Below are 24,559 nucleotides of genomic sequence, written 5' to 3'. Positions count from 1 at the left end.
CAGGTGCCTATTCAAAAACTGTTTCAAAAATGAAATCTCATGCATCTCTGAACCAGTTAATCTCTAAAGTGCCACCATGCCCTACCTTCTGTCTGACTTCAGATTAACTCAGCGAACCGCCTGTATTTCAGACTGGACTACTGAAATAATCTTGAGAGTTGACTGAATTTTTTCCCATCAAAAGCATGGCTTGTTGAAACATTGTGAGATATTTCAATGTATGAGTTAAATGTGCACATGAGAATGTAAACCTACCTTTTTGTTTGTTGAATATGTTAAAGGCAACTCATTTCTAGTTTAACTTTGTTTGAAATATATTCAGTGTGGCAGTACTCTTATCCATGATACTGGGATTGTATTTATGGCTGTGCTTGGCCAAATAAACAAGCATAGTGTTATTTTCCAAGCAATTTTATTTGGAAAGTTTTTGTTTTTATTTGAAGTTTCTTTTTCTCCCAATGAAAGACTGAACATTTGGATGCTGCGTGTGGGGAGAGTGGGGGCACTTAATTGATATCTTTCTCACCTTTTTCTCCATTATTCTCTCTCTTTCAGGACAATTTGAGCTGGGGGGGAGCAAAGGGGAATGGGAGGGGAAAAAATCCCAAATTGCTAAATGTTCAGCTTGTTTATTTGTTTCTTAAATTAAAAAAGCAGAAAAAAATCTGCAGGAAGTTAAATGCAAAAGACGATCAACATTGTCTGTGCCCTGCAGGCTGTAATGCTGGAAATCTGGTGCTTCTGGGAGCTGTGAGGAACGAAGTATGAAATGGAGGAAATGTACAATGGGAGCAATGGGATCCCACGCTACCAATTATACAAACCAAAATGCAGAGCAACAGAAACTAAGTGCTCATAGAAGGCAGTTTATGAAAAGAGGGGACAGGGAGCAAGAAGGCAAGGGATATACAAAAAAAAGAATTAAAACCTGCAGTTCTGGCCAGCTTCCCTCTCTGGCCTGCCATAACTGGGTGCTTCTATTGCATTGAAAGTGGGGAGAAATCTGGCTGAGAGAGGCAGGCACGAAGGGCTAAATGCTCTCCTCGATCATCACTGAGCATTTTCCGATTGTGTGACTTGCCAGATTTTGTTCACTTCACTTTTGAGCTGATGCCTTGTCTGCTGCTCCCTTCTAGTGTCTGCTCATGACAGGGCATCCTGTATCTGCCTGCACCCCTATTCTGCACTTTTCTCTGGCATATCTAACAAACCAACTTCAGAGTGTGTGTGTGTTGGAGGGAGGGTGGGCAAGGGGGAATAATGATCCCATTGTAAGCTATCATTATCTGAGCAGTGAATGTGTTGGTGAATCAGGCTAGCAAAGGTGACCTTGGTTTTATTATATTAAACCATCAAGGTTCACATTTCTGAGTGTTTGATTTATACTTTGAATACATCTTGGCAGAGGAACCTGCTCCATTTCCTAAAAAGATATCACTTCTCACTGACACTTTGTATGTGCTAGGGCCAGATTCAATGTTTTATCCTTGCAATGCAATGTTAAGTAAAGGTTCCCCTCCCCCATTAGACTGCTAGATGCAAAAGTATGGTGCTGCAGTAGAGGGCTAAGTAAAAAAAACAAGATAAGTAATAACAAATAGCATGCATGGAGCATAGTTGCTTAGATGAGCAAAGTATAAATGCTGAGCCATACGTATACCTGAATAGCTGGAACACAGACGGCCAGATTCTCAGTTGATATATAATCAGGACTGTTCTGTTAATAGAGTGGCTTTGCCTATTGACACCAGCTGAAGATACATGTCTAAGGCTTTGGTGCAATTCAGTGAAAGAATGAATGCCCTACCAGAGGGGCCTTTGAAAAGTTGGCGTTATACCACTTTGAGTAAATGCCATTGACCTCATAGAAAATAGTTGATTAACATGAATAAGGGCTGCAGAATCAGAAAGACATAAAGGAAGCAAGCAAGCTGCATAGCGACTGCTCTCTGTTATGACACCTCTCATGTTGAGTGAAGTGAGAAGGGCGTTTTCCATCTCTCCTCGGAAGTTAAGAAATGTCACAACAGAGATCAGCTGTCAGGTATTGTTACATCTCTGCAGTCGTGCTGAGTTTCTGTCTCCCACTCTTCTTCAGGTTGGAAACAGCTTTCAATGAGGCTTTCAGAAAATTAGTAGCACTTTGAGCATGTTGGGGGATCAGGAGGGCCTGAAAAGCTTCATGCTCTAATGATGTGGAAACTGAGTTAAGCAAGACACGGGCAGACGCATTGTCATTATGGGTCTGGGGAAAGTGTATGCCAATGACTGGCCCTGAGAGGAAAAGGGGGGTATTCTGAGCCGTGGTCTTTCCCTGGGGTGCTCCTGACTCTGTTGAATATTGCAGCCCACGCTGTTAAAAGCAAGCCAGGCAAGTAACAAAATATATGCACAGGCTTAAAAATGAAAAATGGAGGCAGTTTGCAACACCACCAACGCAACTCGTTAAACATGCAAGTCAGGATGTTGGTGCCTTTACATCCAGCATCATACAAGCAACAGGATTATAATGATGGTGGAATATTTTACAAGGCTGTTATACTTTGGAAAAAGGGAACAGCAGCTGTACCTAAGGCAGCTATTGATTCAGTAATGCAGTGTTCTTCAAGAGCAGTTCATCTGCAAAGCCTAGATTGGATGCCACATAAAAGTTTAAAAGGTGCTTTTGATGATGTCATGTTAGAGCTAGGGGGAAAGATAAAATCCATTTCAGGGTGCTATTATAGTTGTTCACTATTATTTTTATAAGAGTAGCACCAAAGAGTCTCAACTAGAGGGGAACTTCAGGTTGACAGTGCTGTGCAGAGGGACAGCTACTCATTGCCTCAGATAGTTTGCCATATAAAAGATACATCCCAAAGCAAGAAGTTTTTGAGGAGGGAGGGAGGAAGGGAGAACTAGTGGTACTGAGTAGGCCTGTGCAAAGTGGCTAGTATTAGCTTTGGATTCAGATTCGGCTGATTCAGGGGATGCTGATTCGATTCAGTGATTCAAAACACTGTCCTGAATCGAATTGGCCAAATCTGATTCGGAGATTCGCCTGCTGCCGAACCAGCCGAATCACACAGGTCCCATCCCCTGCTTGATCTCAATGGCTGCCCTACCTGCCCCAGCTCCCGGCTCTTTGAAAAAAAAAGCCCTGACTCACTGGATGCTTCCCAGAGCCCTGCTGCATATGTGACAGAGCCACGCTGCATATGAGGCTCTGTCACAAGCCCCCCGACCCTCCCCTGCTCTCCCAGTGCCCCCATGGCGGCCCTGCCTGCCCCAGCTCTGGCCCTTTAAAAGACAAAAAACCCCTGGAGAATAGGTTCAGGTTAGAGATTAGGAGGCACTATTTCACTGTTAGGGTAGCTAGGATCTAGAACCAACTTCCTAGGGAGGTGGTCCTCGCTCCTACCTTGGGTAAATTCAAAAAGAGGTTGGATGAACACCTGTCTGGGGTCATGTGATCCTACCGTGTGCTCCAGCCAGTGGCAGGGGGTTAGATTAGATGATCTATTTAGGTCCCTTCTGACCCCTAAGTACTATGAAACTATGACCTCTATGTATACACACACACACTCATTTCACTGTCATGCTAACATTTATTTATTTATTAAAAACATCTTTTACCCGAGTGATACTCTTAGAGCTCTCACATCTGTTTGTAAAAAAAAAAACAACCCAACACATCCTTGAGCTGCAGCCATCAAAATCATTTCATTACAAAATTGCAACTGTAATGCAGTTCAAAACCACAAACATACTGTACATGGAGATGTTTTTGTTTCCAAACTATTCATTAGGAATGATGCACAAGCCAAAATTATAGCCCGTGAAAGGTGAATTAAAAGAAAATGAGCCTGTCCGACCTTCTAAGTGATAGCACTTAGTGCTGTAATTATTACCTATAGCTAATCCTGCTCCCACCGCAAGATTGTGCAGAAGTTTCCTTTTCCCTCCAGAGATATCTGTCTTTACATTTCTTCAGTCCTTCATGCCTAATTCAGACTGACAAGGAACAGAGTTGAGAGGATAGAGAATGAGAGCCTGGTTTAAAGATTATTTTCTATAATGCAAGATGGAGAACCAAGTCTCTCCTGTCTCCTGGCTCCTCACGGACCCCAAGTGAAATGATTTGGGAGGCTGAGTGTGTCTGTTTTATACTGGAAAGGTACCATGTCCTCAAACCCACCCTGGCAGTGGGCACTTACTGGCAGCCCTGCTGCCAGTGTTCTCTGTGAGGCTGAGATGAAGAGAAATGAGGTGCACTGCATTCTTGCATGCTTTTGGCTAGGGTGGAAGAAGTTTGCATTGCCTTGTTCTTTGTAAGGCCTTTGATGTCCTGGGTTATCCTTGGGGGAGCTGGAAGAGGACTGATGCCATATGCTTTTCAGCCCAGGCTAAGCCCAGAAATGCTGAGATGCAGTGGAGTTTCTAGGAATAAAGTGATTTTCCCATGCTCCCTCCCTGCTCTGGAAGGCAGTCTGTCAGTCTAGCTGGTGTGACTTGCATGGGGATGCCCAGTGACAAAGGGTGATATGTTGGCACAGCCTCTTCATGCTGGAGAACCTCCATGGAGGCCTATGACTGGGTTCATACCAAAGCAGGACTATGGGGTGCTACATGGTGTGGGCCCTTAGGGACAGACATTACACATAAACCATTTTTAGTGATCAGAAACTGGTTTAAACCTGTAACAGAACAAATGCTCAGTGCACATAAAACAGTTTGAAAATGGCTGCAACCAGTTTGAGATAAACCTGGTTGAATGTAGTATCAAACTTAACTGATTTGGCTCAAACCAGTTTATGCAATGCCTGTCCCAGACCTTTTTCTGGTTTAAGCTAAATCAGACACCCGCAGCATCGCAGCATGCTCTCTGGACTGGACGGGGCTCTCTGCTCCACAGCAGAGCTGGCCCCTCCCCTCTGCTCCCTGGCTGGAGCTCCAGTAGACACTTGCACAGCAGGGTCTGCTGGCTTCCCCGTGCCCCCCTCTTCCTCTCTCACCATTCACTGCTTAAGCAGAGATCTCTTCCTCCTCTCTCCCACAGCACGGACTGTAGCCAGCATATGGTATGTTAGCTAATGCTGTGTAAAGCAGATAGGACAGTGTCCGCTTAGGGCTTTTTGGAGGTAATCAACAGCTCATATGGTAATGTCCCTGCATTCCTTCCTTTGGAAAAAAGCTGTTTAAGAAAAGCTTGTAATGAGCAAGACTTTGTTTTCTGATGGGGTGTTCAATGCTGATAACAGAGCTGATAAATGTTCTGTTATCAAAGAGGGGGACCCCTCCCTGGCCAAGCCCCCCTCAGCTCAGCACTGTACAAGGGAAGGGAAGGCTGCTCTAGTCCCCCCAGCTTCTAGCCTGAGCCACTGCAGGTATGTGCCTGCATGTCTGGGATGTCTGTCTGGTTACAAAACTGATTTAGCCTAGCCAGGTTAGACTAACCTGCAAAGAATGAATCAATTCAGGCTTAGGTTTTTTGAATGCCTGTCCCTAGCCCAGAAGGCTAGGCCTGTCTGCAGTGCTGTAACAGGGAGCAACCAGACACAATCACTTTGGCAGGGCAAGGGCAACCCCAAAGAGTGGATCAGAGATGCCCAGAAATCAAAGGAGACTGAAAAGTGAAGCATAAACTTGCTGGCTACTAGGAGCAAGGGGAGAAGAAGTGGGTGATGAAGAAGCAACAAGCAGAGCCCCGAGAGCTTGTTGGCAGGAAAGTGCAGAAGCAACAGTAGGAACCTTCAGACTCTAAGGTTAGAGGGTATAAGGACTTTCCCAAGCAGTAAGCTTGGTTGAATCAGAAATGGGAGCCTTCTGGGTATGTCTGGGATAACATGGCAGGGGTAGGCTCATGTCTGTATACTGGGGCAGCCTGCAAGGTACAGAGTTACACAGCCATTTCAGGGGCCAGCAGCAATATCCACCATCTCAGTGTTTGAATCCTGATGTCATCCTGCCAGTCCTAATGTGGAATTAAAGCCCTGCCTGTTGCTTGCTCTGCCTCACGGGATGGAGAAGATGTGACATGGGTTCAGCTCCAAGGGCCTACTGAGTAATTTGGTTGCAGGTGGGGTTTTGGCTCATTGTTCTCCTGGATCCCTTCTGCTTCCTATTGCTACTCTCTTTTGGTTTTTCTTCACAGGTCTGGCAGTCCATCAGATTATCACCATCACAGTGTCTCTCATCATGGTCATAGCTGCTCTGATAACAACTCTTGTGTTAAAAAATTGGTAAGGTCTGTTGTCCATCTGCTTGGCTTGAGTGTTGGGGGTGCTGCTGTAGTGTGTGGAAGGGGCAAGACTGGGAGCGGGGGCAGAGCTAACGATTTCAATTGCGAATTTAAAAAAACAACGTTTCAGCTATTAGGTGCAAGAGCAGGCTAGAAATTATGGCTTAAGTTGAACTGTTTAAAGAAGGCAAGGGAATTTGGGCCGTATGCTTGCATTGAAATTCTGTGTTTGTTTATCGCCCCTGGGCTACTTTGATATCTAAGCCTTATTATTTATTTAAATTCTTATTTAGAGTTTGGCATCATGCCCATCACCATCACAGGCAGCTACATCTGCAAGACTGAAAAAAGTCATCACCCTCCAAACAAATATCTGCACTGTTAGACACATTAGACAGGCTTTGAAATAGCACACACTCTCATGATTCCTAAAACAAAGTGCCAAAAAAGCCTCCACATTTGGGATTTTGCATATTGGCAGAATTGAAGACTTCAGCTAAACTTCCTAGCTCCCTTTGGCTTTCCCACTGCCATGATATAATATTGCACCCTCTTAGGTTAGTTGTCTTGAGTATTCTAATAGCAACCTCTTCTCGGGAGACCAGGATAATTCACTCTGTCTTGAGCTGCCTGACTTTTTCTCTGGCTTGCTGTTTGGGCTCTGAATTCCTGCCTGGGTCTAAGCCATTCCTTCAAACAAAAGTTTGGTTTAGCATTTAATAATGATGTTTCCTGGCCTTTTTTTTACAACTCTAGGGATTGAAACTCACCTTCTGAGCCTCTTGAATGCAGCGAGTTTTACATGCTTCACGTCCCCTGGAGTGTTCATGGGCTCATGTTCTAGCTTAATTTGCTCTCATTTATTCGTTAGCATCAGCTATGCATATGGTAAAATAGGTTAGTCCTTTGCTGCAGGCATTCCTGACTTTACCTGTTTTCCCAGAGAAATTGGCCTACTTTGAGGTCAATGCTGCTGGGTGTAATAATACTACCACACCTCTGGGATAATCCGAAAAACTGCAGTCAAACTCTGCTTGTCTCCAATACCATTCTTAGTCCTCTCATCTACCTGTAGTTTTCTCCTCCAGCAAGTATGTTCTCTAATAGCTTCAAAGCTTAGCTGTCTCATCATGTAATTTATCCATATGATCCCAATGCTTTCTTCAGGATATTGAATAAAATCAGGGATAGAATCTAGAAATAAATCAGAAAGTTAGGGAGTAAGGAATCCCCTTATCAAAGAGGCATAAGAAGAAAACCCCTCCATAGGTCTGTCTATTATAAATATATGCTCTCTTCATGGGGAAGGTTTTGAGCAAAATGTTACAGCTGGATTTTGAGTCTTTGTAAAGTTTGTACAGTTCTTCCAAAATGAAAATGGGTAAAGGTACAATATTTTCAGAGGAAGCATTTCTGACAGTGGTGCAGAAATATATTTCTCATAACCAAGACTTTTGCAAGTCAGTAATAATTTTGGAAGCCCCAGTTTTACAAAATACACCCCTCAAATAAGACTGATTTCCTAAAAGTACCAAGCAAGTGCCCCTCCTGAAAATCAGTACATGCTGAATGTGTAGTATAATCCCACTTTGGGATTATACTACACATAATAGCAAACCACGCTATTGAATCCCACAGAAATCAGTGAGACTTACTGTCATGCACAGAGATACCCATGTGTTTGAATGCTTTGCTATCTTGGAGGGCATCACAAGCTAGGGGTGGGGCTTCCAGACCCTGATGGGAAAGGCAGAGAGGCAGGACGAGAGAAGGATGGGTCAGGGTTAGAGTTTACTAACTGCCTATTTAAATTAAATGAATGGAAAAGCAACCACAATCCATATGAACACTTGAGCATAGGTGTGGCTTGATCTGGAAAAGGTTCATGGATTTGGCTTTGTCAGTAATAATCAAAAAGCTATCCAGCCTCCTGGTGTGGAGGACCGATCTCGAATAGACTGTTTTGGGAAACTTACTTTTTGGCCAGTAAGCCAGCACCACAAGGACAGACTATTTTTTTTGGCATTTTAGGTCAGACACATCCAGACCTTCACCTAAAGTCCACTGAAGTCAATAGACCCTTGATGCCAGTGAACTTCGGGCAAAATCCCTAATCCTGTAATTAATTGGGGTTTAGTTCAAGGGTCCATTTTCATCCAGACCTGTTCACTGTCTCTCACACTGAACTGACTGTTTTAGAGGGTATTAGCTTCTTCTGACCATGTGTTACAAAGAGTGAATTGAACCCAGTTTTAAATCTCTCTCCTGATTTGTAATAGTGCTTAAAGGTAACAGAAGGCTTATGTCCAATTACTATAATTTAGGCATCTCTAATGTGGGATGGCTTCTGCAAGTCAATCAAAATTCTCTGCTTACTTTTTACAGACCTTTTCTAGTGTCCACTCATAGAAAGAATTCATATAATAAAAGTGATTGATATGTCTTAGAGATGTACCAATACTGAGAAAGCCTTGGCGAATACTTGCTCATATTTGTATGGGAGCAAGCTTTAGCCACACATATGCCCCTTTTCTATCACTTTCTTTAAATACCTGTGCAATGCCACCTAATTTATCTGACTAATCAGAATTAATATGCACAGCACAATAATATCAAAGACTCAGAATGTGATCATTATAGCATGTAAAGAAGAAATTGGGGGATGGGAACATTGGACAACTGCAGATAAATAAATGGAAGAAATCGCACTCAGTATAGAAATCTGCTGCAGCATGCAAAAAGAGCCTAAATTCCTGTGTCTTTGTGATCTATTTTCTTAGCTCTAAAATTAATCGAGTTGTATTTTGAGTCCTCAGGTATATTATAGCCACAAAGGAGGCAATGTGTTGGAGTAGTGAGACTTGTAGGCAGGGACACCAAAGACACTCAGTCTTTGGCAGCATCAGGCACACTGTTTTCACTGCTATAAGATTATGTTAATAGTCTATCCACTTTGCAAAGCACTTTAAAAAGAGGGGATGAGTGATGACTCTCTGTTGTGCAAAGTTTATAAAGAATTGTGCCATTTCCCTATTATGGGCACTGACTGGTTTCGGTAGATGGTTCCTTCCATTTGTGAAGAGGTTATCTTGTGCACCAGCACATGCATTAGTGATGGAGCCTTGGATTTGCCCGAGGCTATAACTTGATTCACACTTAGATGCTTAAGCCAGCATTGGGTCCAGCAATAGAATAATTTGATGGGATGTGCTACAGCATTTACAACTGTCAAGTAATTAACTCTCATTCATCCTTGAGTTAGTTCTTAGGCACCCAACTTCCTCAGGTACTTTTGAGGTCCCACTTAAAACCTAGAGCCAGCATTACCAAACCTATATGAAGAACATTATGTTCTTAAATAAATCCACATTTAGATATTTCATTGGGTGGCTGGGCAAAGCCATCTTGCAACCTTGCATGCCATTAAATTCAATGCTAAAAGTTAGGAAACTAACAGCTGTCTTTCAGGGTTGACATACTGTGCCATGGCAGCAGCACCCTTTGTACTGACTGCCTCCTGAACTGTAAGCAATGTAGACACCTCTGCAGGGCATTGCAGGTAGGCCAATTAGCACTGCTGAGTGACAGTGCTAGTTAGCCAGTCCCCATACTAGTTAATCTGCCCCAGGATAGGGTAGATGTGGCTATGTGTGGGGAAGGCTGGCCACATGGAGTAGGAGGACCCATTTTTTTGCATTAGGCGTTAGGAGTCAAGCACAGGGTTGAGTCTGGGGGGTACACAGGAGGGAACAGTATCATACTATGGAGCTCTAACAGGCTGGGTAGTAACTGGCCTGTACTGCATGTGCAGCAACTGCCCTAGTTTGTACTTACATTTCCCTTGAAATTCCAGAATGAAACTTCCAGGTCTTATTCCATGGGAATTAAACATCAGTGACTGAATGATTTCTGCACACGTTCGGAGTCTGAGGGTTTCTCTGTTGAGTGAGGTCTTTCTTTTATTGGACCAGCTTTTGGGCTCCGAGTGCCCTTCCAACAGGTCCCGAAACTCTAGTATTACAAAAAAGCCATTTCCGGAAGTTATTTGTCACGGTAAATTTACCCCTTTGATGCTTCTGAGGGTAGGAACAGATGTTGCTTGGGGTCACATTTGTGCCACCATAAAAATTTTATGTAACCATACATGATTTTTCTGACCAATCATAATTAATCCGCACAGCTCAATAATATCAGAGACTCAGCATATGATCAGTATGGCATGTAAAGAAGGAATTGGGGGAAGGGAACATTGGACAATTGAAGATAAATAAATGGAAGAAACCTTACTCTGCTTAGAAATCTGCTCTAGTATGCAAGCCTAAATTCCTGTGTCCTTGTAATCTATTTCCTTAGCTCTAGTATTAATCAAGTTGTGTATTGAGGCCTCAGGTATGTTATAGCTACAAGGGAGGCAATGTGATGGAGTGGCAGCCAAATAGACTTCCCTACCCTTTGTCATGCCACATCAGTGGAAATTCAGTGGCATGACAAAAAATAGTGATAAATTCTGTCTCTTTATTGTGGAGAATATCTGTTAGCTCTGTGGCAAGAGATTCCAGGCAGCCTGAGCTGCCTGCACTCTGCAGCCAACTTGGGCAGGTGCTCTGGGGGCTTGAGACTTACAGAGGCGCCTTGGGGAATCTCATGGTGCTGCTTTATAAATGGGGAAATCGAGATTCCCCACTTGCAGAGACACACCTTGGGATCTCCAGGGACACATTTCCTTAAGTGGGGACAACTTGCAGGTCCCAGTTTAGAGGCACAGGACCCAGGGCCCAGGGACTCCCTAGTGCCCCATGTCTCCATGCCGGGGACCTGCTTACCCAGGCCAGCTGGAATCTCCGAGGGTGGATCTGGGTAAGCAGGGAAAATCCAACTACATGTGCCACATCATGGCACAGCTGATCTGCTTCATTCAGCAACATCTATTTCTAGCCCTAGAGTAAAAGGAGTTAACTTGCTTATTCTCTCTGTGGAAGGAAGGCTCTAACACTCTGAAAATAAGGGCATGCTGCTTTTCTCAGTAATTCTTCTAATAATAAAGGCTTCCATTTAACATTTAGATTTGATCATTACAGAGTAAATAAAGGGTGATTGCTTGATTGTGGCTGATCTTTCCAAACTGCCCACAAATTATAATCCAATATTGAATGATGTATAATTAATAACAGATCATGTAATTCTTTCTTCAAGTGTCACAGATATATTTGGAGTTGTATTTTTCTTTCCTTTGTTTTTTTTTTTAACCCACACCCCAGTTGTGCACAAAGTGGTAACCCCAGGAGAAACAGCCACCAGCGCAAAATCAATCAGCAGGAGGAGAGCTGCCAGAATCTGACGGACTTCACCCCAGCTCGTGTGCCCAGTAACCTGGACATATTTACAGCTTATAACGAGACACTGCAGTGCTCCCATGAGTGTGTCAGGACAGCTGTGCCTGTGTACACAGAGGAGGCATTGCACTCACCAGGGGATTATAAAACAACATTCAATGGAAACAGGTAAGACAGGCATTGATCACAGTTCCCATGCACACTTACAGACTCACATTTATTTGCATTAGCTATTAGTCTCATTTTATTAATTTTACCTATGGAAGAAATTCTAGGGAATAATAAATCCAGCAATGACAAAATCCATCTTAGGAAGAGTATGGCACAGAGAAACTCCAGTTATTATTTAAAGCCATAATGTGCCTCTTCTTTTTCCAAATTAACTGGTCAATTAGGTATATTTGCTAGGTGTCACTTTGGTTTGGTTTGCACGACCTGCTGCGTAGAACCACTAATGCAAAACTCACCCTCCAAACTAAGGACAAACAATTACTCAGAGCCTTTGTGACCAGCAGGCATAGGACCTAATATTTATATTGCTTGTCACATGGCAACTCTAAGTAGTGGAGCTATTGTCCTTGCAATGCCAGTTGGCTTCACCTTGAACACATCTTGTTACACTGTGCTGGTCTGTAGCACCACACATTTTTCAATTCCCCTTGCCTACTTCAACAAAGAAATCTACCTCAAATTTGTCTTCTGGCTTTTATATGCTGCTTTTTAAGCAGCATCTAAACAGCTGTTCAATTTCAAATGAGGAATTGTGATTAATGAAAGAATAGATTGCATGAATGAATCATGTGAATAGTTATCTGGTATGAAATAATGATACATTAAGCAAGGGAACACAATGGGACTTTCTAGATGGAGGGATTTTAAAAATTGGGACATCATTCTGTCTCTTGTCTGTATGGGAAGGGAGGCTGACTGGAGAACTTGGTAAGTGACCTCTTTCCACTGAAGATACTAGCCTTCAGTCAAAGTTTAATTGCATGGGGCACTGGTTCTGATTTAGTCATGGGTTTTTTAGGAAGAGGTATTCATTAATGATTGGTGCAGAGATTTACCTAAATCGCTCCACACAGTAAATGTGTTTGCTGTCAGATGAAGAAAAAAAGCCTGATGACTTTTAATGAAGGGGGGAAACCCCCCAAAACTTCTTCAAATATATAATCTCATTGAACTATAAGTGACATTTAATGCACAGAGTCCTTATCCTAAGTGCATGAAGAATAGAAGCCTAAACTAAAGCCATTGTAAAACACTTCTTTTTAAGTACCTTTGAATACCTTTGCGTGTGTGTGTGCGCACGCGCATGCGCGTGCATGACATTTGCTAGTTGCCATATTCTGGGGTTTCCACAGGTATTGGGAGGCAAAGAATTGGCAAGGATTTTCAAACCATTTCATTGAGTGTGTGTATATGTTGGTTTTCACATGAACTCCAGCCAACCAATGCTGGGACATGAATGGGAGCATTTTGTTCTGTTTTCTTGTCTTGTCTGTGTTTTGTTTGGAACACTGGCAATGTCGATTTTTTGCACTGCTTTTAATACCGTCCCTGATATGTGAGCATTGGTTGGAAGCGGTTCATTGCTTTTTTGTCTTAAAGTAATGCTTTTTTTGGAAATTATTGGCCTCCACAATTCTCCTCGAAGCCCACTTGAACCAGAGCAGTCACTTTCTAAGTAACTAATGAGGGCAGTCCCATTAGTCTACCAGCAGGCTCCCACAAACTCTGTATTTTTCCAGGTGAGCCACCTTGGTGTGCCATAGCAATGCTGAGCTAATGATTATGCCCTGTTACTTACACCTGGGAACGGGAAACAAGAGAAAAGCAGTCCAAGGGAAAAGGAGCAAGAGGAGAAATACTTTAAAAAGAGGGAGATACTGCGATCCATGTTCAGACTACGACTTCCTAAATCAGTGGTTTTCAACCTTTTTTCATTGGCGGACCCCTAAAAAAATTGTAATGGAGGTGTGGACCCCTTTGGAAATTTCTAATGGAGGTGCAGACCCCTTTGAATTGTAAGTGTGGCTAGTCATATGCTTTTGAGTGATCATAATAAACTTTTGTGGACCCCTCAGACATAGTCTTTGGACCCCCAGGGGTCAACGGGACACAGGTTGAAAACCACTACCCTGAATAATTGGCTTGGTTCAGAGTTACTTTATTTCATTTATGGGATGGGGGATAAAAATGGCATCGCAATTCATCATCATCTTCCTGGTGGTAGCCTGACTTTGCAAAGGCCAATAAGCCCATCCAAAGCATTATTTTAGAGATTATTTTTTCCCTTAAAAAAAAAGCAAAAAAAAAAGCTGATTTTGGCAGCAGGCCTGACTAGGCTTGCTTGTTGTGTGTTATGTACCAGCACGCGCAAGCCCATTTTTCTGCTCGCTGCAGACCCTCTTCTTCTGATCGGCATCTTATTCCTGTGGCCTTTGTGTCTGAGAAATGGTTTGAAATCTCCTGCTGACTGGCCGAAGTCTGTTTTACTTCCTGGGGGCAGGGCAGACGCCATGTGGCTATTTCCTGGTACGTACCACTCTTAAGAACTCTTTTCTTTTTTTGACCATCCCTGCTCTTGTACCTCTGAACATTTCTATGTGTAGCTAGACCCCCTTCACCAATGTATCCCCTGTGTAATGCTAACCAAATTGTTGATTCTTGTATTTGACTTGCTTAAGTTAGTCTGTTTAGTAGATGGTAAATGTCTTCTGAGTTAAAAGGAAGATTTGCTATCAGGAGACCTTTACTTTTATCCTGAATTAGAGATGAGCATGAACTGAAATTAAAGAACATAGCCCCAGATTTCATTGGAGGGCATATGTTAGAGGGCAACGCCAGAATGCCCACATGCAAAAATGCCATAAACATTTGAAGTAGTTCATCTCTGGATCCAAATTTTGGCCCACCGTAACACCTCCTTTAGGTTTAACAAATGATGCTAATTTCAGTGCTCTAAAATGGCTTCCTTTAGTGATTAACCCTGTGTTGCATGCCAGATAGTCTACTTCATACTAGTGACCACACATATTCTATGCATTTTCCATCAATTTTCCAGAGCTCATCTGTCTGGGATTTTGGAACAAGCAATATTTTCATGCTTTCACTGCAACAGTAGCAGCAAAACCTTTCTTTTTCCCTCTGCAGAAAACCATATCTACCATCACCTATTCTGCCTGTGTAATCTAGGTTCAAAGCTTGGAGAAAGATGCAACCAAACTAATACGAATATATTTTTAGGAGATATTTTCTTTTTTTTTTATCTTGTGCCATTTCTTCCTCCTTGTCTTTCTTTTGAAGGTGGCATTGCAGGTAGCAGTGGGAGGAAAAGCAATTAGGATTAACTATATGGCATTTTAGTGTAGGGCAGCAATGCCAGTTTGAGCCACGCACTCAGGCAAATTAATTGGTCAATCCCAAATCCCTGCTGTAATGAATCACATATTCACTCTAAATGAAATTTCCAACCTTCCCTAACTGCAACTTACTCGGAATAGCCTGTTTAACATTATGCTCAGCTATTGAACACAGAAATGTAATTAGATTAGAATGGAAAGAGAATAAAAAGTTAATGGTCTCTGTTGCAGCTTGGTATGGTTGTGTCTGGCCAGGCAAGGTGAAATGCACACCTGTCTATGTGCATTGATTAGGGTGGGAGATAACAGAGAGAAAAATATTATATCAGGATTCTTATCACAGTCTATCTTCTTTGTCTGCAATAATATAATTATCATGCACATTAAAACCACACTCCTTTTGCAGTTCAAAATACATGTGGCAACCGAGAACTTCTCTTATGACTGGAGGATTTTCATTTTTATTGTGGCAAAATCTCTGTACCAATCAGAGGCAGATGGACGGAAGACATTTCCATCGCATTTGTAAAACAATATGAGATACACATCCCATTTTGTAAGTTATGCCCTCTGTGATAGCACTGGGCCCCAATTCAGTAGAGGCAACAACTCTTTTACCACATGTGCAGATATTCTTTTGTGGTGATGCAGGATGACAGCCTGGATTGGCCAAGCCCCCATGTCATTAATGAGGGGAGGCAAGTCAAATAATGAAGCTCTGAACTGCAGTTCATTCATTTTTGTATGGGAAATGTACCCCAAATGCCATGCCTCTTATTTGCCAAGCAGTTCTGTCTGCAGCATATTTCTAGAGGAGACCCTCACTAAGTTCCACTGGGGAGTGTTTGAATTCAGATCAGATTTTACTTCATCCAAAAAACTAAAACATGGGCTGGTTCAGACCCAAGTTTCATTATAGTCAGTCCTCCGTGCCCTCCACCTTCAATGAGAAGGAAAGAAGAGTCTCCAATTCGGGACTTCTCCCTCTTGTTTGTTTGGGTTTAAAAAAATATATTTCAATGCTATTTAATTCCAAACTGCACACCTGTTAGGCAGCCATTCTCCCTTGTTACAAAGGACAGACGTCTGGCAATGGGTCTAGACTACCTTAAAGCAGATCAGATGTCAGAAAAAAGCTTCCTAATTGTGAGAACTGTAGGACAATGGGACACGCTACCCAGAAAAACAGTGGCATCTCTTTCACGGAAGGTTATCAAGAAGAGGCTGGATAGTAATCACACTGAGACAGTATAGGAATAGCATATTTTGCATCCCTGCAAGGGGTTGAGCTAGATGATCCTTGAGATCCCTTCCAGTTCCCTGAGTGATTTGGGATGACATCCTGGCTCATTAAAGTTAGTGTGGGGATTCCTCCTCATCCCTCCCCCTTCAGTCCCTAACAATATATTTTATAATTGCAACAGCCGTGTCTGTTTTCACTCAGAATAGATGCTGATGCACAGCGCTTCTGTCAGTGGTAAAAAGCCCAGGAAGGGTGTAGGAGAACATAAACTGAAAAGCTGATCTAAGTACATTTCCTTTAGAACAGGGGTTGGCAACATTTTTGGCCAACATTTTTGGCCTGCAGCCTCAGCTTGTAAGATGTTGGTGTGCCAGAGGTGGACAGCAAAGAAGCCTCAAGAGACCGGATTATTGTTGTAGTAGTGGAGCCCCGGACCCTTTCCCAATGCCTAAGTGCCAAGCAAAATGCCTTTGTGTGGCATGCTCTGGCACACGTGCTGGGGGTTGCCTACCCCTGCCTTAGAACCACAGACCTCAATATTAGCTTTGAACTACAATTCACCAATGGCCCTACAGAAAAATAGTGTCAATCGACTGCCCAAAATCCCTACATAATAAACTCTGTGGCTTCCACGAACTCTGCCTTCAAGCAATGAAAAATGTTTTTAATCCAAATATCCCCAGCAACCCTCATGTTTAAAATAGAAATTAAGTAAAATAATTACCTCCGGGACACTGTCTCCTATAGGAAATCTATGAAGCTTCTGCTGGTATTTATTGAGGTTTTATAAAATTCTGTACCAGAAATTAAAGCCTCAATTCTTTTCAATAGGTTTTTAAAAATAATTCCATGGCAAGTCTGTCATGCTTTGTTAAAGTCTTAAAATTTAGCATCGATTTATTTTCATGGAACCCATAAAATGTCTATTGACATGCTCTGGAAAATCTATAAAAAATTTACTTGGAACATTAGGCTTTTAATAATATTTAAAATATTAATAAAGTCCTGGAAGCTGATGTTGCATGCCATTAATATTAATATGATAAGACTTCCCCTGCAACAGATGCAAGGCTAATCCTAATTTTAAGCTATACACTCTTCGCATGCTTGCATATTTTTACAGGACTGAATCATTTTAAACATGCTTTTCTAAAATAAATTTACTACATAGATTTCAGTGGCATGTGCATGCTTTTGTCTGAGGATGGTCTCACAGTCTGGATAACAGATGAAATTACCTCCAAACTGAAGCAAACAAAATGTCTTTAAAAACCAGTGGAAAAGTTGTTTATTTTTCTCCCTATGCTGGTTATTTTGCATGCACATTTGTCTCTGCCTTGCAGACAGGCTGTCCTGACTGGAAGGAGGAACTATCAGAAATACTGTGTGATAAGATTTCCAAGGAAGATTTGTAGCACTTTGTTACTTTGACATTTCTGGAGCTCAGCCTTCACACTCCTAGGCAGAGGTGCTCTAGAAAGCATTAGTCTAACGTGCAAAGCTTGAACCGATTTGGAGGTGGATAGACATTCCCTTTTCATTCCAGAAATACAGATGCCCCTTCCCTTCCATAGTACTGAGTTTGGGAGGGTGGAGGGCATGGCCAGGCCCCTGCAGGATGCTCTGATTAGGGAGAAATCCCCCCGCCCTACACCCAGCAGCGAGTTGATAACACAGTGTTTATCACCCCTAAATCAGTGTTTATCAATCCATTAAGAAAACAAAAGCATCTGTCATTAGTTCAAGCTCTTCTTAAACAACTTTTTCCAAGGCAGGAATAGAGGGACATTGCCAGGTACCTGTTGATTAGCTCTAAAAAGCCCTAAGTCAACACATTCCTGTCCGCCTTTGTTCTGTCTCACATAGCACAGGCCGAACCCAGCATGTGGTATGCTAGCTAATACTGAGAGGGGTCTGTGGAAGGCAGAGGGGAGGGGAGAATCCCTGCTTGAGCAGGGAGTGGTGAGGGGGAGGGAGAGAGCAGGAGGAAGCCAGGCAGACTTTGCTGTATGTGCAGTCTCTGCCGGAGCTGCAGCCAGGGAGAAGAGGGGAGGGGCCAGCCCTGCTCTATGAAGCAGAGAGCACCGCCCAGCCCAGAGAGCATGCCAGGATGCTGGGGGACTCTGATTTAACTTAAACCAGGAATGGCTCTGGGACAAATTTTCATAAACTGGTTTGACCCAGATCAGTTAAGTCTGATTCATTCAACCAAGTTTATCTCAAATCAGTTTCAGCCATTTTCAAACTGGTTTATGTGCACTGAACAACTGTTCTGTTACAGGTTTAAACCAGTTTCTGATCACTTAAACCGGTTTATGTGCAATGTCTGTCCCTAGCCTAGGTGCCCAGCTCCCACTTATTTTTCAAATACCCCTGAAAATTCCAATTGAATCATTTAGCGCCAGGGTCTATGGAATGGCCTGCATGCAAAAGGCTCTCCTGATTCACATGAGTTTGCAGGATCAGGATTTTATCAGGACCAAATTAAATATCTTAAGGACAACATGCTCATGGAAAGAATGGCTTGGTTGCTTGTACTGTATGAGATATTTAACTCATGAATCGTTCCTTGTCATTACTGTTAGTCTGTCCAGTGACAGCACAGTGTAAGTGCAGGGAAAAGCTGAGAGATTGAGACTGCAACCGCCTCCTATTACTAGTACTGAAAATGATGGAAAATCTACTTAGAAGTTCTTACAGACCCCAGCAGTCTGCTGTACAAGTGAATATTTTCACTGCAGGATTTTATAGAACTAGTAAAGTAGCCTGAAGGTGACTGACTCAACTTTAACTGGCTGCACTCTATAGCTGGAAAATGTTGTTAGAGAAAGCAAAGTCCAATACATAAAGGGCCTAGATCTTTCTTTCCTTTCCTCCGTGCCCTTACACCTCTTTCACTGAGGTTCTGGAGCATAGAGGGAATGGAGCACTGGATCAGCATGATCATGGAAAGTTGCATAATCCTAATTGCCAATAGGTGGTTGTTAGAAAATAATGTCTCCCCAGCTACTTTCATTTAGGGAATGAATTCCTGCACTTCTGGCTGGTAGATTGTTATTGACATCCCAGCTTGCAGAGTTAAACCAAGGCACAGATAGGGGAAGAAGCTTCAGGGGAAGTTAACAGAGTCAAGAAGAAACAGAAGGGTTATGTGGGTTTTCACAGAACTTCTGTGGGTGAGTCTGTAACCAGGAAAAGCTCAGCTTGTTCCATTATGAGTGGAAACGTCAGGTGCCTTTCTGGGAGGAATACATCCCCTGAAGAGTATTTATGTAAGGAATAGACCCCTTTTCATGCATCAAAACCTCTATTTAGAGGGTCCAGGCAGTGCTTTAAGTGGTCCATCACGCTAGTTCTAGTTCTCTGCAGTAAGGGAAATTTCTCTCATGATGAAACATCTGTTGAATTCTCCAGCAGATTTGCTGTGCATGTGCTCTAGCCCCTTTGGACTGCTTGCTGGTGGTAAAAGTTACCCTTATGCACAATGCAACCTATGTGCTTTCTTTATGTTTCAAATAGTGTATTTCACCCTCTGCCAATATGATAGCAGGCAAATTTGCCAGCAGCAAAGTTCCCCAAACTCCAGTTATAAGTGAACACTGAATTATTAAATGCAAGTATTTCTACTGGGCAGCTGATTGTGACAATTTTGCCCATTTAGGCTAGGCAAAAAAGAAGAAAGAAAAAAAACCCAAACCATGACCTACACAGGTTGATGCTGAAATTCTGATATTATATATTCAAAACAACATGAATTACTAATAGTTGTGAGCAACTCAAAGGCTGAAGCTCGTTCACATAAAAAATTATGGGAATACGTTAAGACAAAAAAAATAAATGCCATTAGTTGAGGATGTACAGCCCAAGAAAGGTTGAAATTTGACAAAATGCTCACCCAGTTCTAATTACGAACCTGGAAGTCAGGCCCAGTTTGTGAGTCTCTAAGGTTTGCTAATCCAACAGAAATTTCTAAGGCCTAGTCCATATTCTAATATTTGGTGCAATTTTTGAAAGTTAGAGTATGCTGCTGGTTCTGACCTGGAATAAGACATGGCTTGGCTGCTTTGGGTAAATTTCATTTTGACTTTTGGGGTTGGTTCAAAAATCAGAGCAAAGATCTCATTGATAGAAGCTGAATCCAGAAAGGTGAACTGAAATCTGATGTGGCTCTTGTCCTGAATCCTGGCCTCTTGCTCTATTTGACAAAAATAGTGGAATGAGATCACAGAAAATTCTATAAGGCACTTCAAGTGCTGACCTAGTTTGCACAAATGGTATTTTCTGAATGCAATAAAAATATTATCTCTAGGAGTACCTTAATTAAATAACAATTTTACATAGCTATGTAAATGTGAAGCATCATGATTATATAAATGACCACTTGAGATTGCAAAATACTAGTGATAGGATAGACTGGATACTGCCACAGCTTTTGCACTAGGAAGAGATAAGTTCCAGGACTGTACAGTATTTCTCTGCTTTGAAAGCTGCAGGCAGTTGCTGTGATGTCCTCATTCTGCCTAACAGCAGTAAATGTTTTTGTATTAATATTAGCAGATAATGAGTCATCATAAAACATCCAGGCTTGTCTTATGAGAAATAATAGTGCTTCAAACATAGACCTGCTAACAGAGATTAAGTATTCTAAAGAAACTAGTTAATTAAGATTTCAGTTTTACATGAGAGAGAGATGATATTTGGAAAGTCGTTCCCAGCTGCTGAGTTGGATGGCTTGTGTTAGAGACAGGAAGGAGAACAGGACAAAGCCACCAAATAAATGGTTTTGAGAAAGATAAAGAAAAAAGTAGGATTCAATGAATACCCAAACCTACCAAAGATGGAAATAGCTAAGAGGTCTCTGGCTGGAGGACCAAACTCTGCTGTCTACTTTGCTGTAAGGAGGCTGCAGAAGCTGGCTTGGGATGCTCCTCAAACCGATAGGCTAAGTACATCAAAACGCCTGAGCCTGAATCAATTAAATTTTTTCAGATTAGTCTAACCTGTATAGATTGAACCAGCAAACAAGTGAATAGACATTCACTTTCGATTCCAGAAATGCAGGCACACGCTTGTAGTAGCTCAGGCCAGAAGCCAGGGCATGCTAGGGCAAGTGCTTGGCTGGAGAGAAACTGAGCTGGGGCAATTGGGGGAGGGATGGGGGGAGGCACAGCCAGGCCCTCGGCATGCTGAGTACTACTGGAGAGAGGTTTAAACGACTACCCTGGCATGCACAGCCCCCAGTTGGGATGTACCTGGAGGGGGAAACAGCCCCTGCCAGGCATTTCCCACCCTCCCCATATGCTGCTCAAGTACTTGGGGGCATGGCCAGCCCTGGGAGCAGCCTCAAACAAAGGGGAGATGGAGTGGGGCTTAATTCCGCCTTCCCTCCCCTGTCCCACCAACATGGACCCAAGCCAGGGTCTGCCAGGCTGGGGTGGAGCAGCCGGTGTCAGGGTTTCCCCACTTCGCTGCTCCAATGGCAGGGGTGGTGGTGTGGCCAGACACCAGCTGATATGGGCCCCTGAGGCAAAGGGGGTAGGAAGGGGGTTTATTCCCCTCTCCCTCCTCTCTACCTCTAGGGAGCCCGAGCCAGGGTCTGCGTGGGTGGGTGCGAGCAGCAGAGGCTGGGGGCTGGCAGACCCTGGCTGTGGACGCTGGCTGCATCTGGCCATGCCCCTGCCACTGCAGCAGTGTGGGGTGTGGGGGGACCCTTACATGGGCTCCTGTACCCCAGGTGGTAGGACAGGGGAGGGAAATTAAATCCCACTCTGTTTCCCTGTTCATTTAAGGCTGCTGCAGGGGCTGGCCATCTCCCCTGCTGCCTGAGCAGTGAGCGGGACCAAATGTGACCTCAATCAGTAAAGTCTGATACTACATTCAACCAAGTTTATCTCAAACCAGTTTCAGCCATTTTGAAACTGGTTTATGTGCACTGAACTTCTGTTCTGTCACAGGTTTAAACCAGTTTCTGATCACTTAAACCAGTTTATGTGTAACTTCTCTCCCTTCTCTTCCTAGCCATAGAGATGATTTTCCTTTGTGTTAAAGCCCAGTGCAATGATATGCATTTCCCATTGAGTGTGCATAGTGTCCAAAAACAGTGGCTCTAGAGGGAAGTCATTAGCATCATCCCTATTCTACTATCAACAGAAACAACCAGTTAGGGCAAAAAAGAGGCAAACCAGTGTCTTAATCTTCAGAGGGGTTTGTGGGGGAGACCCTGCTGATTTGGGAGGGTAGTTGTTGTATTTTAGATGAATATCAATCATTTTAAAGATTTAATTAAGGTTTGATAACAGAGAAAGATTATTTATCTCCTGTATAACTATTAATCCTCTATAACTATTTTAATAATGGTTTAGTATTTAGCATAGAAGCTTTTCTTGTTAAATCTAAATTAAACACATTCTGGAAGCGTTTAACTTAAATTCTTATGAAAATTACATTTACAAGCATAAGCAAATGTACATGTCTTGCAGGCATACACTTATTCATGCTCAAGTGAATGCAGAACTGCACACACACATACATCACAGACTATACACACAGACCTCATGACTGTATATATACATATTCATAAGCATGTGCACTTACTTCATGGCACAAATACATGCCTATATACACAGAGATGGAAAAACACATCTAGGCCTATATCATCTTTACAGATACACGTATGAATACCAGTCCTCATTTTTGCTAATTCATACATGTGCTTTTACGCAAACCACATATGTACATAGAACATATGCTGTTCTTTTGTGGGCATATGCACAATGGGAGGCAGTGTGTCCTCAGAGAAAACTTAAAGAACACTGTGTAGTGAGAGATCTTTAAGACAAGGACAAATATATAGCTTAAGAGAAACTTCAATAGGAACTCTGTGCTTTTGATGTTTAACCAATTTTCTATTGATTTCTTTAGGGCATTGAAACTTTAGAAAATCTTGTTAGTACTCATCTTCTTTTTCTCATTTGCTGGGCTACTCCATAATTTTCTTAGCCAGAGCATGAAAAGCACTAGAATTCAAGGATGATCAAAAATAAATTATGTTTGGGAAAACATATTGAGGAGATAAAAGTATAAAATCAGGAATGCCCAAGCCTCTTATTTGTTCCTACTACTTGCCAAAAGCCTCTTCAGCTCCCCGTTGATAGAAATCTGCCTCCTTATTCAAAAGTTTCCCCCAAAACACACTGAGACATGAGAGTTGCAAAGCTGAAACTCCTCAAGAGATGGTGAAGTGGATAAGTCAATCTCAAATGCTTATTTAAAAATAATAAGCACAATGCATCAATCTCCAAACAGGACTACGCAGGGCTATAGGGAATGAAGTGTGAACTGTATCAACAGTCAGGAACTCACATCAGGTGCGGAGCCACAGGTAGTGAGCCCTGATACTTTATCTGCTGCTGCCCCTACCCCAGTAGACTGTAGCCCCCAGACTGGACAGATGTAGCCCTAAGGAGGTTTTTACCACTTGTGAATAGACAGAGGACATTATTCCCCTGGCCAGACCCACTCCTACCACACTTTCTACAACTGAGCTTGCAGGCATCAGTAGAGCAGGAACTGGCTGCTGGGGTAGTCTCTTTGATTGCCAGATCTTTGGCTTCCAGGTGCAAAGTTGGGCTAGACATCAGCTTCCTGTCTGACCCTGGAGCCCAAACCTTAAGAACATTATCCAAACTACCCCAACTTCTGGAAGTTGCAAGGTTGGGCTGAAAATCACATGGCAACATTCCTTTTTGAGACCTGCCGCTGTGTCCAAGAACACTGTCAGGAAAGCTTTTTGCTAGCTGTTTCAGTAGTCGTGTTATTCTTAGCATTATGACTGCTACCTGCTGGCTCTCATTCACACACAAGGGCTTCAGCCACTTGTTTTTGCTAGATTCTACAAGCCCTAGGGAGCCGCCAAATCTGTCAGCTCTGGATGTCATGATCACCCTCTTCCTTTACTGAGGATGACTCAATTGAGTAGTCTATGAGGGCAAATCTACCTTGCCTTTTGCATTTATTGCATAGATTTTCCTTCTGAGGCAGCCTCCCTGAGCAGTAACTGATTCTCTTCCTCCTGTCACAGTGCAGCCCTCCCCCAGCCAGCCAATATGACTTTAATAGACTCAATTTACTCCTACAGTCATGAGTCTAGCAGCCAGGTTACATTTTTCTTCACAGGAGGAGCCTAGTAGGAAGGCAGCCGTTGGAAGTGAGTTAATATTGTGCAGCGTATGCAGGGAATGTGACAGTAGGCAAGTAAATGAAGTACGCATTGTGGAGGCAACAGCTCCGTAGTTAATGAGCACAAGAGCCCAGTACATCTTATCTGTGTGATATGGAGTGATTCACAGGCAGTGATCACAGGTGATACAGGTTAGACTTGTGCTAAGCGGCAAGTATT

The 24,559-nt window shown here is 42.8% G+C and overlaps 1 protein-coding gene across 1 annotated transcript in view; it reads left to right on the top strand.

The window, feature by feature from the left end:
* Positions 1 to 24,559, top strand: part of AJAP1 (adherens junctions associated protein 1) — a 76,330-nt gene that overhangs the window by 50,255 nt on the left and 1,516 nt on the right. The window contains exons 2-3 of the mRNA XM_019511625.1: positions 6,134 to 6,221; positions 11,479 to 11,721. Coding sequence (XP_019367170.1) covers positions 6,134 to 6,221; positions 11,479 to 11,721 — 331 coding nt within the window. The remainder of the gene's footprint in view (positions 1 to 6,133; positions 6,222 to 11,478; positions 11,722 to 24,559) is intronic.

This window comes from Gavialis gangeticus, unplaced genomic scaffold, assembly GCF_001723915.1.
Source record: "Gavialis gangeticus isolate Ggan-Ray unplaced genomic scaffold, GavGan_comp1, whole genome shotgun sequence".
Classification (NCBI taxonomy): Eukaryota; Metazoa; Chordata; order Crocodylia; family Gavialidae; genus Gavialis; species Gavialis gangeticus.
The sequence above is the reverse complement of the archived record's forward strand: the minus strand, read 5'-3'. Positions and strand labels throughout refer to the sequence as shown.